This window comes from Ochotona princeps, chromosome 18 (assembly GCF_030435755.1).
Source record: "Ochotona princeps isolate mOchPri1 chromosome 18, mOchPri1.hap1, whole genome shotgun sequence".
Taxonomy (NCBI): Eukaryota; Metazoa; Chordata; class Mammalia; order Lagomorpha; family Ochotonidae; genus Ochotona; species Ochotona princeps.
This window is the reverse complement of record NC_080849.1, coordinates 8,197,913-8,214,080: the sequence shown is the minus strand read 5'-3', so window position 1 is coordinate 8,214,080 and position 16,168 is coordinate 8,197,913. Positions and strand designations below refer to the sequence as shown.

Sequence of the window (16,168 nt, the reverse complement as noted above, 5' to 3'; positions counted from 1 at the left end):
ACACATTGTGGTGCAGAAGTGAGACCTGAGGGATGATGCACAATTAGATTGAGCCGCTTTGTTGGGGGTAAACCACCTGTATTCCCTGCAAAGTAAACAAGCATATTTACTAAACATGGTGGACAGGCCAAGCAGTGAGAAGCAAGAACTAGTTGAGTAAATGTCATATTCATTTTCTTGTATCTCTCTTCCTTTCTTTCATGGGGATGTCACATAATGCAATGTGTATTTGAAGGGAGAAAATTCCTAGCAGGTTTTATGACAGTCTGCTCAAGATGTGTCAGTAAACTTTGGTGGTAAGTGAGGAGTGTGGCACTCCTCTGAGGAACAAGTTTCATGATTCCAAGTGTGACAGGCAGAATGAGATGAGGGCGAAGTGCATAGAGACCATGACGCGGCACTCAGGCAGGGGAGTAAGGAAAACATAGTGGATTATTGGTTAATATATTCGCTGTTATGTGTGCAATGTTACATTCCTCTGTGGTGCGGATTGTGACAGCCCAAGCTAGTATCGTATTTCTTATATTGTGTTGTTTGCAGTGCTGATGGAGTGATGCAGCGGATTCACATAAGAACCACGTCTCCCAACCCACCTGCTGATCGTGCCCTAGACTTCAGGCTGGGTTCTGTGCTCTTCATTTTGTGTCTGTTTTTGAAAAACAAAACTTTAATGCAAACATTTACTTTGGACCCAGGACAAATACTTGGAAAGGACTTAGAAAGTCAAGTTTGTCTCTTGACTAGTGACTTGTGATTTGTTTGGTGCTAGTTTTTTGTTCAGCCTAATCTTAGGAACACATTGATACATGTTTGTAAGTGATACAGACCTGATGCTGTAACTTTTACAATGTCAGAAATGCACTGCATACTTCTTTTTGCTTCTCATTTGCTTTCTTCATTACTTAATGTTGTAGGGTCATACACGGTTTTCCCCTAGTCATAGTAGATAGTAAACTCTCAGTTCTGTTCATAATTTATTCAGGATGTAGGTGCATGTACCTGTGTGCACATGCACCTACTCAGACACTGGCCAGTTTAAGGAAGTCATTTACCATTTTTTATGCTTGCAATAGTTTCATATCTGATGAGTAGTCTCGGCAGAAGGGAGAGGCAGCAGTTATTCACCAACCCTGTGGTTTCCCTCCACCTATTGAGATCAGAACAATGCACCCTGTCCTACAGATTTAATGTTTGACTGCATCAAATAATTATGTATCCATCTTAACCTTTCCAACATGATCAGCCACATTTGATGGCAGATGTTTACACCAACCTTTTGAGGACACTGTGTTTAGACTGCAAGCAATTTCCTGTTTGTCAATTTTGGCACTGATTACAAACCTAGTGCTGGGACCAGCTGCGGGGAAATTATCAGTGATGAAGAGGATGGTTAAGCTCAAGGCTCCTGAAATAGGATATATGTGGAATGGGGGCGGAAGAAAGATTGAGTGGAGAGGGAGTCTAATACTTGAGTGAAGGAAGAAGTTTGCAACATGACTTTTCACCTTGAAGCTCACAAGATCTCAGCAACGGGGAGCAAACAACAATAATGTAAATCACGCCCCAGAAACTAGGTTCAAGTTCACAGTAAAGATTTCATATATGTCCTCTACAGAATGTATCTCCTCTCCCATACCTGGAGTGCCATGGTGACACAATATTGTTATGCCATGAAAACAGCACCCAGTGGACATGAATGAGTCGAATGACTGGTAAGGGTTGTCTCTGAACAGGAGTCCTGAATGTGGATTAGGTTAAATCTATGACTCGTGCATTACTCATCTTCTCATGGTTGGTTGTGTATGTGTTCAACGTCTCAACGTCAGTTATCAGAAGTAGATGGACCAGCCCACATACGGTCACAGGTGAAGGTTAGTTAGGCCCAAATGGTGGCATTGAAAAGTGAGTTCAGAGGCAGGTAGCTGAAGATGTGTTTCATCTGTCAGCTGGGTTTGTTTCAAGTCTTCTGTGTTGCAGAGTGTGGCAGGGGTATTGGCATCGACTGATGTAAGAAAGGACTCCTGTGGTACGTTGTAAACCGCACTTGTAGAAACCGTCCTGCTGCAGTGAGCGTCACTATGATGCGGGGTGATCAGCTGGGAGATGGTTGAGTGCACCTTTGTTCCCCAAGTTCTGCTCTGCAGCACCTTCTGATGCCCGTGCCTCGCAGAAAGGCACATGGGGATTTGAGCCTTGCGCCAGCTGCCTCCTGTTCTGGTAATTCTACTCTTACCACAGAGCTGGCTGCATGACCTCAGTCGAGGTCCTTCACCGTTCCTCCCCCATGTTTCCCCATCCTTAATGGAATTAATAAGGGTAGTTGTGAATCTTGGCTATGCCTCTGTGTAGAGAACAAGAATAGTGACTGTCTGGTAAGTCCTTAGCTATTCAAATTTTTACATTTATTTTTCCTTTCAGAATTTGAGGAAGATATATAAGTAGCGGCAACTCTGACAATGTTTAAGATAGTTCAAGAGTACACTTTCCTCAGAGGTGTGTTATACACAGGGAAGAGCGATCTGTTAGATAATTCCTCTTGTGCTTGGCCAGTGGAATGATCTGGCCAGAAATTTATTTTTTCTACTATTCTGCTTCAACTAAAAACTGCAGAAATCAGAAGTACCTCGAGTCAGAGGACAAACACTGCTGTTACTGTGCAGGGGAGCCATCTCCTCCATAAATCCATGGTGCAAACAGCTGCGTCTCCAACAGAAATGAGAGACACGAGAAGGAACTGCTTTCTCCTAAGTGCTTTCCCATAGCTTGTGTTTTTGGCACCTTATCTTCTAAAAATGCAAGCCTAGTTCTGCAGGGCAGTGAAAAGCCTTGTCATTTGGTAAACTGTGTTCCTATGTTCTCCTATGTGAAGTCCAGAATGATAGCAGTTACAGAGGATGAAGGAGGCTGGACTGACAGATTGAGTGGTGTGCTTCTCGGGTTACAAAGTTCAGGAAAATGTGTAATCATTTCTGAGTTTCCTAGGGTTCCTCTGTTCAACATAATGTTTTGACATTCAACAGGGACAGTTTCAGATACGAGATGTAAATCAGTAGGTGCTGCCCTCACTGTGCATGCTGGGGTTAATCATGCAAATTGATGCAGTTCTTGGTATTTCCAGAAAGGTTTCAGTTAGCGTCCCATGCATGTACTGATTTAAAATTCCAGCTTTAGAGAGCAGTGTAATTTTTTTTCAGCTTCGAAGTTTAACAAACAAAACAGGATTTAGAGATATTAGGGACTGGACATCCATGTATATGTGCTAACCCTGGAGGTAGCAAGGCAAACGGAAGGACTCCCTTGAGTAATATGGGAACTTCAAATCATGTTAAATGATGCATTAGGACTATATTTACAAATGCCCCAGAGCTTATCTCTTGGCTAGAATCAGATCAAACCTATCAGTTATGTGCGTACATTGAATATCTGCTTTGTGTGTAGGTAAGGACAGACCAAATTAAAGTACTGCCTATAATTCCTAAAGTTGGAAATGAGATTGTTTATACTAAGAAATGAGATTGTCTTGCTCACCCATTCAAGCTGACGCATTCTAATCGCCTTTCTGCTGTTTGCTGTAACCATTCAGCTTATCTTTCCAAGAACAATAACATTTCATGTACCGCTGCCTGACATAAGAATTATTTTTACATATCTCTATATCACTGAGCCTCTTGTAAGTTAATCTCATCTCACATGAATTTTTCACCAGCTTCACTCTGATGTTGATAAAGGAGATGGTTCCATCAAATACATCTTGTCAGGCGAAGGGGCAAGTTCCATTTTCATTATTGATGAGAACACGGGGGATATTCATGCCACCAAGAGACTGGATCGAGAAGAGCAGGCCTATTACACGCTCCGAGCTCAAGCGCTGGACAGACTCACCAACAAGCCTGTGGAGCCTGAGTCTGAATTTGTGATAAAAATTCAGGATATCAATGACAATGAACCCAAATTCCTGGATGGCCCATACACAGCCGGAGTGCCTGAAATGTCTCCCGTGGGTAAGTAAAGAACGCGCTACATCTGAAGTGTGTGTCTGATTTTTCGTGGTTTGTGTTTAAAACCATAATGCTATAAGTGTTTCAGGGTGGGGTTAATATTGGTAAAGCAATTGTCAGTGTGAAAGGAAAGTTTGGATACATAGCCAATATTTTTAATATCTGTTATTTTACATACTTTCAAAAATGTGAAATGGTTTTTACATTTTATACATTCTTTTCAGATCTTATTACGTCTCCAATGTCCTCACACATTTTCAGATTGTACGTTTTGTTTTCCGCTTAATGTTTATCTATTATGAATTGGATGTAGTTATGTCCCAGAAGTTAAACAACACCCTTCCATATGCGGCCTGGTGATGGTCTGTTACTTTTGTCTTCGTAAGACTAGAATAATGACTCAGAGCTCCAAAGATCACTGTGTCTCTGCCCGATCTACGCAGAAGGTTCTTGGTAGCAGGCTAGGGTGATAATCGAACCAGCCTGTTTAATTGCCGTGAATTTGGTTGAACCCACAAGTGACCATCCACAGGTCATCCTCCACTTTCTGTACTTTCTGCAGAAAGCTCACCATGGATGAATGTATAGTATTTATAATAATCACAAAGTGATACATAGGTATATGTAAAAGAGTTGAACTCAATGGTGTTTTGACACTGCCTATTGCTCAAAAGAAAAAAAAATAGAATTCAGAGTACTTATACTGTGTACTTTGTATCAGAAAAGCTCAGGTTTATATTTATTTATAGAGACAGCTGAAATGGTCTCCAGTCAGTATGTAATTTAAACGTAGATAATGTTACAAAATAATCGAGTATGGAAGAGTGCAGGAGGGGGAATTTGATATACATTTGCTACTTGTTTTGGAAAATTTATTTAAAACAGAACTGGAGCTATTTTATCACATGAGGGTTTTAGCTAAGGTGATTTGTGTTATTTTAAATAAAAGTCATTGCACTAACTCAATCAAGACATCTACATGGATAGTAAAGATTTAAAGATGTGTATTTTTGGTACCCATTCTGTAATCACAATTTAGTGACCTTAAATTTTGGCTATCAGATGAGAGAGGGGATGTTTATTTGTTCTGTGATTCTAGCTGGCTAAGAAGTTAGAAACAGAAAATGAAATAGAAGATTCAAGGCTTCTGATCAGAAAAAAAAAAAGTGTGGCCCACAGAGGCCGAATGTCTCTGGTGTGAATACACAATGTCTGCTGGCAACAAGTACAGGACACGGGAGGCCTGCCCACACTTCCCTTAGCCACTCTGTCTTAGTCCTGCCCACACTTCCCTTAGCCACTCCCTCCTGGTCCTTCCCACACTTCCCTTAGCCACTCCCTCCTGGTCCTGCCCACACTTCCCTTAGCCACTCCCTCCTGGTCCTGCCCACACTTCCCTTAGCCACTCCCTCCTGGTCCTTCCCATACTTCCCTTTGCCACTCCATCTTGGTCCTGCCCATAGCCTCACAGGGCTTCCTCCTGTGGCTCCACACCACCAGCAGTAGCACAAAGAAGAGTTTGGAATTATGGATACAGAAGTCCCATTTTCCTCCCTAAGCTTAGTGACCATTGGTAAAACAGGCCTGTATGAGGAGTGTTTGTCCACCTCACTTCAGCTTCACAGCTGTGGAGGGGCATTTTCAGTATTGGTTTGTTTGCTAAGGCAGTGCAGACTATAACCATGCAAAGTGGGACTATGTGAGCTTCTTAGCTGTAGGTTTTATTTGAAGATGCTACTCTGATTTCACAAGCATGCTTATTAGCACACCAGTAAGTTACTTCATTTATTTGGTGAGTTTAAACCAGGCTAAAAATTTCAGGAAATGCTTCTTAGATATTGTTAGGATTTACTTGAGGCCAATTTGGACCAAAGGGTTAATATGAAAAGTTAAATTTAGACAAAAGAGTTTTATGTAAAATATCTTACTTTAGAATTATAATGAGCTATAGTTTATTATATGGCTTAATTTAACCAAATAATTATAACAGCTAATATCAATGTAGACAACAGTAGGGTTAACACAATGCAAATTTTCAATTTAATATTCAAGATTTTATTTTTTGTTTGACTTTAACTAACTATAAAATTCAAAACTCATGAATTGTCGTCTAGAAGAGTTCACTCATTGCCAGAGTTGCATACATAAGCCTAACCACTCCAAGTTTATTTCCAAATGTCTGCACTTATGTACGTATGTGGGTACGTGTGTGTCTGTAGAAAGTACATAACATAATCTGTATGAAATTAGCTAGTGAGAATTTCAGAAAAATATTTTATGCAGAAATACGTTGACTGGTTTTCACTGTTTTAGTAAAAATTACTTTTTTTAATATGAAATTGAAAATCAGTTGGTAACTATGTCATATATACTGAAATAGCACATTGTACAAAGATAGAAACAGAAATGTAATTATAACATTTAACATAGTCAAAATTTAACTTATTTTTACAAAGATTCATTTATTTATTTTTAATGACAGAAATAGAGGTACCCACTTCTGTTCTCACACACACACACACACACACACACACACACACGGAGAGGTCTTCCATTTGCTGGTACATTCCCCAGGTGAGTGCAATGGTTAGCATCAGTCCAGGCCCAGGCTATGAGCCAGTAGCTGCATGCTTCCCCCCCCACACACACACTTTTCTCTCTCCCTGGCCCTCTGTAACTCTGCCTTTTGTTTTAATAAAATAAATCCTAAAGAAAAAGTAAATAAAATGGAATTGGTAAAGTTAATTTTACTAGTATGGAAGATAGAATGAATTTGTAACAAAGCAGATATTAATGACATATTTAAGGCTTTTGGAAAGATCTGTGCAAGAATGCATCCAAATAAGATATAACTAAATGTCATACCCAGAAAATTATAACTTACAGAATTTGTAAACGCCCTGTGTCCATAAAATAGAACATAAGTTCTATAATACTACTTGTCTAACTATACAAACTAAGCAATCATGAGTTATGCATGTATTGAACATTGTATTTGTGAAAAAATAGAAAGAGTATCAGAACTAATGTTTTGCTTTACTGTGGAATGAGTACATAGTAAAATGAAGAAGCATTATGAATGTTAGCACATGTAGTAGTGAACAACACTGATAATGCCATTTTAAAAGTTGTCTTGCTTTTATTCCTTTGGGGGAGTCATTTTAGATACTTATGCACAGATTGTCTTTACGTCATTTTCTTGAAACATAGGAAAACTGAAGTGACCATCAAGAAGACTGGGTAGCCACTTTCCTAGTATCCATATATGGGGTAACTATTCTATGTACAATTAGTACATTTCAGTTTCTTTTGGCCTCTACCTAAACAAAACAGGTATCTCAGGGATTCGTGTGCTGAGGATGCGACTGAGTGCCACGATACCTTCTGGGCAGTGATTAACTCTTATCAAAGCCGCTTTTGGTGAAAGCTGTAACCTGACCCTCGGGGGTGAAATGCCTGGTTTCACCCTATCCTATTAGCAATAGATGCTGAGTTAACATGATCCATCTTCAATGTTCTTTTTCTGTCTAAGTATTTTTAAAACCCTCGAGTAGTAGATCAGGAGTTTTTCCACTATTTTTCTTTGGGGCTGACTTAGGAAAAAGATAAAAAGAATTCTATGAGATGATTGCCTGTGCCTTAAAACAGGCTATTTAAAAATTGTAATGTCATAGAGAATCTATATTATTGTGTTAGATCTTTCATCTTATGACTTTTGAATGGGTTTGACTCAATGATTTTTGGATCGTCACCTAGGGACCTCAGTGGTACAAGTGACAGCGACGGATGCTGATGATCCGACCTATGGTAATAGTGCCCGAGTGGTCTACAGCATTCTGCAAGGACAGCCTTACTTCTCCGTGGAACCAAAGACAGGTAAAACAGCAATGAGGAATCCTTGCAAAAGTCTGTGTATTTGTTTAAAGTCAGTATTAATTTCTGAATAACTGAAATTGTCACTGAAAATAGCCACTATGATTTATTATATTCCTCTATAGATTTGCTTTGATCATAAATAGAATGTTATTTAAACAGCATTAGCACATGTTTCAGTTGCCGTAACAAATGTTTCAGTTGCCGCCTCTTGGTTGTAAAAGAAAATTTGGCTATTTACTCTGAATGCATTTTTTTGTTTGTTTTCTACGTGAATTTTCTTAGGGAATACAGATGGTGTGTTAATTTTAGTGTTTTATCCATGAATGAGCATGGCAGTGCCATTCAATTGAACAGGTAACAGTTTCACGTTTTCCCTACAGAGGCTGATTTTTCAGGAAATTAGTTGAAACTTAATGATTAGTATAATAAGTTAGTAGCTTTAATATTGCATATTTTTTTCATTTAGGGGAAATTGCTACTGTGAGCCAGAATGTTGGTATGATATGTGCTTGTCTCACTTGTGTTAGCTTTTAATCTGCAGCAATTTGAATTCAGTAACTTTTAGCTAGAAACATTGTAGTTGTAACACATTCCGTTTTGCAAGCCTGTGTTTGTAGAGTGGTGGTGGTATAAATATTGACCTTGATTTTTTAACCAGTGTAAAAATATAAAATATTTCTGTTTAAATAATATTATCTTTATCACAAAATATAACTCTTCTTCAAATATATAAATTCATGATGATTATTTTAGAAGTGCCTATGTTCCCAAGTGAGTATTGCTGTGTCATGGATCTTGTGTCTCATGTTTATGCAGAGCTACATATTCATTGATTCATTCTGAAGTCACTATGGGCATAAATGTTTCAAGTGTCTTTGGAGAACAGCAATTATGATAAGAACAGGGAAGAAAATTCAGTCCTTACTTATTCATCAGCACTTCCATGCAGACTGGGGTGTATATTGAATACCTATGTGGTGGCAACATTTAAAACTACAGGGGAAATGGTTAGAATACACTGTTATAATTAAGCAAGTTCAAAGGACAAGCAGATGAAAGCATTTGACCTATAATACGAATCCTGTGCATGGAAAGATTGTGCTGGTGCTTGACTTACAGAGGGATCTGAGAAGTCTAAGCTCAGGCATCTATCTATCCCTTAGCTTGTGATTCTGCTTTCTGCAGCCTATGAAGACATTGACAACTTTCTGACAGTTTCCTCACAGATGATCCATCCTTGCATTATATAACCTAACTCTAGCATGGAGTAATTCCAAGAGTTAATGAATTTTATGCTTCTCATGAATGGTTTGTGATTGTTAGATTTGCTGCTAGTTGACAGGGTTTATATACAACCCTGTGGAAGTAAGGAGTCACAGATGAGACAAAAGTATATATCACAGTCTTGCATTCTTAGTCCTTCAAGCTTAATTTTAATTTCAGCATCTAATGCAATGTGTTACAAAAAAAAGTTTAGTTTTTTTCTTTTTTTAGATTCTGTAATCATAGTAATCATTGGAATTTCTTCTGCTGCTTTTTTTACCATTGCAGAGATATCGTATGCATTTTTGTCCCCTCTGCTAGTTCATACTATGTAAAATACATTTCTTCTGAGAAAATTAAATGGCAGTGACTAACATGGGTCGTTCTTAGCCCTTTGGGGGTATGGTGAACTCTACATCAACTTACAGCTTGTCTTCTTTATTGTGTGTCAGTCTGATTCTTATCTGTGTGGAAAATACCATCAGTTTATACTTCTGTAAATCCAAAGACTTTATATAAGAAAGTAAAATTCTGTTGAAAATATGTAAACTATATAAAATCGATGGTTTTGGATCCATGCATTTCTGTAAGTTTGCTTAAATTCTGAGAAATCAATGTGATTAGACCCTCTGAGCACCTGTTCTACCTAAGCCACTGTTCACAAGTAAACGGCAACTTTACTTTCTACTTTGATTTGTTTTTCCACAAAGCTAAATTGTGGATAATTGCAAAAACCAGTGTAGATAAGCTACTTCAATATGAAAATTGAATGGCACCAGAAATTTTAAAAATAAGTAGTATTAAAAACTGGAAATTATTTGTCCCTTGTCTTTGTCCACAGATGTACGAGGAAACAGGATTATTTTCAGGCATATTCATGTGCTTCATTATCTGTAAGCCATAGATCTTAATTTTGGCTCTATATGATAAATGACAGGAGTTGCTAGATAATGTCCACTTTGAAGTGAAACTGGGACCCTTTGATCTAACATCAGTAAGGATTCCAGTGTGTTGTCATCAAAGATTTAAAGCAAGAGTATAAAGACCACACGGCCTTAGGGTCAGTTCTGGAAAATGGATCAGGTGTTCAACTTCATTTACCAGTTATTCCTTCAATGTGACTACATTTTGCCATCACTGTCTATGGCATGCCAACATACTTCACTATGCAGCTGTGTAGACGGTTTCACCCTAAAACATTGCCACTTCTCAAATGTGCCCTTCCCCCACCTTTGATTCTCCATTGTGTCTTCTGTTGTGGTTGTGGTTTGGCCCTGGGCAGCCTGCTGACAGGTTGCAGTAAGAATCGCTTCCTCAAGGACTCTGCATTTGCTACCAGTTCTGCAATCCTTTGGGGTCCTGAAGCTGCCATGGGCTGTTCTTCATCTTTCCACCGATAAAGGCTACCCAGTTAGGTAAAAAGTTGATAAACAGAAGCTACTTACAGACTCATCTTCTAGATCCTCTGTCTAAAATAAAGTATGCATACAAAAATATGTAATTTTAATTTTAAAATGATTTTATCCAACAGTTTTTTTCTAATTGATCATCAGTTTACTTCATAAAAAGCCATAATAGTATATTTCTCCATATTTGAGGTACTAGTGATAAATGCTAGTAATAAAATTGCCATTCTTAGTTTTATTGCTTACTTTATTAAATCCATATACAAACAGTATTTCAATTGCTAAGAAATTATTATTAAGAACAGCTTTAAACGAAGAAAGTATTTAATATATTTTTCATTTTTGTTCATAAATTTCTTTTTGAATTTAACTTTCAAGCATCATAAAACATTGTTTCTTAAGTTGAAAATGCAACTGTCATCTCAGTGGTAGCTACTGAGAGTACTAACATAATATCCAGTTACATCTGCTAACATAAACGAGAAACAAGCAGACCAGCTATATGCATTTCTCCACTCTTTCTCTGCTGCACAGTGCCTCCTCTCTGTTTCTCAATGGGACTGTTCCCTTTGGCAAAGGCCGTGACAGATGGCTTTGCGTTCTCATGGTCCTCACAAGTATTACTAGATTGATATGGAATGAGGAAATCAGTCACTCCAAGGCTATGACTGCAGAACTATAGATGCAACTGTGTAAAATGAAGATGATAAAGAAGAGAAGGGGTAGATAAATTATTGTGGGAGTTGGTCAAGGCAAAAAACCCAGGTCCTAGTTTATCATAGAAAATTCTAGCAATTGGGTCCCTGAGGAATGTTTTTTTCAAGGCAGTGATTCAAAAGTTGCATTAAGACATTTAGTTCTAATAATAATGATTCCATTAACTGCAACATTTACAGCATGAATACACTGTATATAGTGTTACTTAAGTTCATGTGTTTTCCTGGACTCTTGACATTGATCCAGAGCCTCATCACAGAAAACTGAGGTTCCATGATTGGTGCTGGAACTAAAGAATGAATGGTGTCTGTTCTGCACATGGTATATAGCAAATCTTTATTGAGACTTATTTACTGGATAAGTGCAGTTATAGAAAGAGACAGTGAGAGAGAGAGAGAGAGAGAGACAAGAAAATGTATCAGAGATATGAAACTTTCAGAACTTGGAAAAAGAAACATTCGGTGGCAGTATTAGTGAGTTTGGTGCCTGTTGAGATTAGAGTTAGCAGAAGTACTGAGAAACCAACTTGAAACAGTCATTGAATCATTCTTGTCTAAGATGACGACGTTTCAGACACATGCCAACTCAATTTGAGGGAAAAGCACTTCCCCCCCCAGTATTTTATTTGTTCCCTTTCAAAGATTAAAAGCCACAGGCAGAGAACCAGGAGCAAGACATTACTGTGAATGCTGCCTCGGTACACACTGGCAGTGGATACCTTGCACTAAATAAGATTTCTCAAAGCAACATCAAAAAAGTAACACTGCAACAGCTCAAAGAAGTGTAAATTAAATGATTAAAATATATTGCAGGCATGTATTTGTTTTTATATGTCTTCGTGTTCAAGAGCAAGTGCTCAGAAATAACCAAAAAGGTTTTCTTAAGATAGTGTGTTATTTAACTTGGAATCTTAGAAAACAATCACAAGTTTTCAGAAATTATTGTAAGCTCTTCAAAACATGAAAGAGAAGGAAACAATAACTTTAGTGCCGGGTTATGCTAGAGGTAACTGCATATTATTCTAGACAATGTGTCACCTGGTATTTCACATTGAATTTTTTTCTCTATTATATTGAATAAGGTCATGATATTACATGATATGCAATACACAATGAGGCTATTAAAAGTGAACCATTAACATAGCAAAAGCTTCAACACAAAAACACCCAGCTACCAATCTAAAAATTCTTTGGTTCCTGATGCGTTGTATGGGATTTGAAATTTTACAGGAGTGATCAAGACTGCTCTTCCAAACATGGATAGAGAAGCGAAAGACCAGTACCTGCTTGTCATTCAAGCGAAGGATATGGTTGGACAAAATGGAGGACTGTCAGGAACAACATCAGTCACCGTGACGCTCACTGATGTCAACGACAACCCTCCGCGCTTTCCTCGAAGTGAGTTATTTTTCCTCTTAGTTGTCCTTGGCAATGTACAAAAAAAATCTTGGAAAGAAAAAATTTTCAAATGCTTCTCCATCAAAACTTCTGTCTTTCATTCTCCTAGCTTTATATTTTATTAAGGATAGTTTTTAAATGAGTAGTTAAGAATGATAAGGATTTTTGAAAACAAATAGAAGTCATTATATACTAATATGTGATTTTATTACTCCGAGAGTTAAAATTGTTCAATCCACAGGTTGAATATTAGATATGTATAAATGGCATTCAGTGTATTAATTGCATATTCACAAACTTCTAAAGTCTATTCTTCTTATATGTACAGTAATTATGTAAATGTTGTCAAGTGATAATATCCAAATATGTGTTATCAGTTCTAAGCCAAAACTAGTGCTTTATTTTTCAACATGAATAAAATCATAAACATGTTCATTTTTCATTCCACACGTTTTTTAACCAGTGCAAGAAAACTTAACATTCCTTTGGCAGTTCTAACACATCTTTCTTGTACAGACATTCAGGATTTCAAAAGAAATCCGTCCAAAGAACTAGAACACAAAATGTCCTCAATTTAGCTTCTTCAACAAAGTATTTTTTAACTTAACCAAGAAAAAGGGGAAGATAACATATTCTCTGGGTAAAGGTGTTGTGCTTGTAGAAGGCATTTCATCTCACACTCTTTTTAGTCTTATGTGGTTTTTCTTTATAATGCTCAGGAAAATAAAGGAATTAGTACAGACTATAGTGTCTGCAAAGTTTTTAAAAAACTTGTTCAACAGAAAGGAAAAACTGAACTTTCTACCACAAAAGGAAAGTGATAATGTCCAAGTGGGAAGATTTCTTAGCAAAATTTTAAAAGCATTGCTTTACTTTCATTATAGTGGTTCTTTAGATATTCATGTTATATATACAGCTTTTTTTACAAGAAGTATTTTATACCTCCTGGCTGTATAGAAAAGTGACTCCAAATTTATCAGTTTTCATAAAAAGTGTGAAAATAAGTCTATTCTTATTTGTGATCTTTCTAGATTATTATGGGAAAGGAGGAGGGTCCACAGAGAAACAGGAAGAATGTAATTACATTAGAATTATAGTGAGATCAGCTGCTTCTCTTTTCTTCCAGTCTGGGAGGGGAAAAGTTGAAACTGGACCTGTACTATCAGTTTTCAAGCTTTGTTAGGCAAGCACCCAGAGTTTCCAGCTTACTCAACGCACTCCTTATTGAAGTGAGGAAAGCCAACAATAGGTCTCTGATATTAACTTTTTTTGCTGATTTTTAAAATTTATTAATTATTATTCTAACTCTGACATTTTCAAATCTTAGGACATTTCCAGTTACGTGAAACAGATCATGCAGAACCCTAAGAGTGTGCAGTAATAATGGCTGATGAAATGACACAATCTTTAGAAACTCATTCCCTGAACACGATTCATTCATGACTGCATTTTCCCCAGATTTTTCACTCTTCTCCCCTCCTAAGGGAAAATGAATGCTTTCTGTTTTTTCTGTCAAAACAGGATGCAGTAAGGTGAGGAGGTAAGCCAAGTAAATTCTTGAAGAAACATAACAAAGAACTCAGAGTGGCCTGGCTTCTTAGCCACGATTCCGCCATCCCCTCCACCTTCTAGGTCTGCGTGGTTGTTGTTTTGTGTTTAAGATGAAGAATAATGAAAAGGAGTAATTTCAAAAGTGTCATAATAAAGAAAGTTGCTCTTTTTCTCTTATTTTTCTTTCTGTTCAAATAGTACTGACCCTGCTCTTCTTGAACTGCCATAGACCCCAAATCAGTTCTACGTACAACTTACTCAAAAGTCATCTTCCTCTGTCCTCATGTCTTCTCGTTTGTGATAGATATATGAACTAAAACAAGCTTAATGCAAGGAAACATCAGAAAATTCTTAGCGAAACTGAATTAAAGAAAAGCTCATTTTGGTGCAAAACTGTTTTCAAATGTTATGTCTGGAGATTCTTTAAAATGTTCAAGGAACATGTGTATTCTGAAGACGCTACACAGATTTCAGTGTGTTCTACATCTAGCTACACTTATCTTCTAAGTTATTTTTCTGAGAACATTATGAACTTCTTTTGTACTTACTTCCAAATCCAATGTTAAATTATCAGAAATATTTAAATGTTTATTTTCTCATTTAGCCTTAGCTGTTCTATTTCTATTTAGTATTTGTTTATTTTAATAATAGTCATAACTAACTGCTGATAATGATTATACCAGCCATATTATAATTATTTTTCAATGTATTTTCATTAATGAGGGTAAATTTTTTGTTGAGGTGTGAAATACACCCTTGCCTTCCTCTGAGACATCTGTTTCTGCTAACACACAGTGTTCATTATCAAATCATCCCAATCGAATTGCTTCAGGCTGTGTGACACCATTTGTCTGAAATTGCCTTAGTATCTTCTTTACTGAAAAATAAAAACAGATCAAGCAAAGAGGAAGCGAAGCAACAAAAGAGGCCTTTATTTTTGTTAGTTTGGTCTGAGTGTTTGTTCAGTTCATATTTTGTTCTTCACAGGGTCTTACCAGTACAACGTTCCGGAGTCATTGCCCGTAGCCTCTGTGGTAGCCAGAATTAAAGCTGCTGATGCAGACATTGGGGCCAATGCGGAAATGGAGTACAAAATTGTGGATGGTGATGGCTTGGGGGTCTTCAAGATTGCTGTTGACAAGGACACCCAGGAAGGAATCATTACCATACAGAAGGTAAGACTTTGTTTAATGTGCTCTGAGCCATCGTGTGAAACCATCATTGTTTTAATTTGAGTAAGAAATTAAGCATTTATTTTCAGTGCTGGAAATTGGGGGAAACTTAAGTGACTTAAAAAAAGTCAAGGGGTTTTGCTGTCTAAGTAAAATCCTGTCCTATATCCATCATCCTACAAAAGAGGAATACAGTAGCAAATAGGGTATTGCCGTTTGAAGACCCAGTGGAGAGATGATTTTTCCTTGACTGTTGTACTAAGGAAACCTAATAGATAAATACAATTCTTGTGTTCATGCATAGAAACATTACAAATAAAATTGGCAATGAAAACCGAAATGTTGAAGAACAACAATGTTACTAGTTACTCGATATTCATTCATTCATTCCTCCAGTTTAAAGGCAGAGACAAAAAGATCTCCCGTCCCTTGGTTTACTCCTCAAATGCCTGCGATGTCTGAGACCAGGCCTGACAGAATCCAGAGCTCACTTCAAGTCTCCCAAGTGACTTTCTCAACAGTCTATCAGAGTATTATTAATATGGTGAAAATATAAAAAACATTGTGAATTATCAGACAATAGAAGATCTCATTGGACAATTACAATATTGCATATTAAAAGTTCTTCACAGAACACCAAAGTTAAGTGGTGATTTATTTACATATTAAGTAAAAAGGAAAATGCGTTAAATAATTAAATAATAAATATATTGAAAAATAGATGTAAAATGTTAATGCTGACCTTTCTTCTAATAGTCTCAATAGTTATAATGAATTAGTAGCAATTA

General features: G+C 37.2%; 1 protein-coding gene across 1 annotated transcript in view; it reads left to right on the top strand.

Moving 5' to 3' along the window:
• The window catches only part of CDH7 (cadherin 7), a 98,290-nt gene that overhangs the window by 44,102 nt on the left and 38,020 nt on the right, over positions 1-16,168 (top strand). Inside the window, exons 3-6 of the mRNA XM_058676862.1 lie at positions 3,707-4,001; positions 7,755-7,874; positions 12,490-12,657; positions 15,196-15,383. Of these exons, the coding sequence (XP_058532845.1) occupies positions 3,707-4,001; positions 7,755-7,874; positions 12,490-12,657; positions 15,196-15,383 (771 nt within the window). The remainder of the gene's footprint in view (positions 1-3,706; positions 4,002-7,754; positions 7,875-12,489; positions 12,658-15,195; positions 15,384-16,168) is intronic.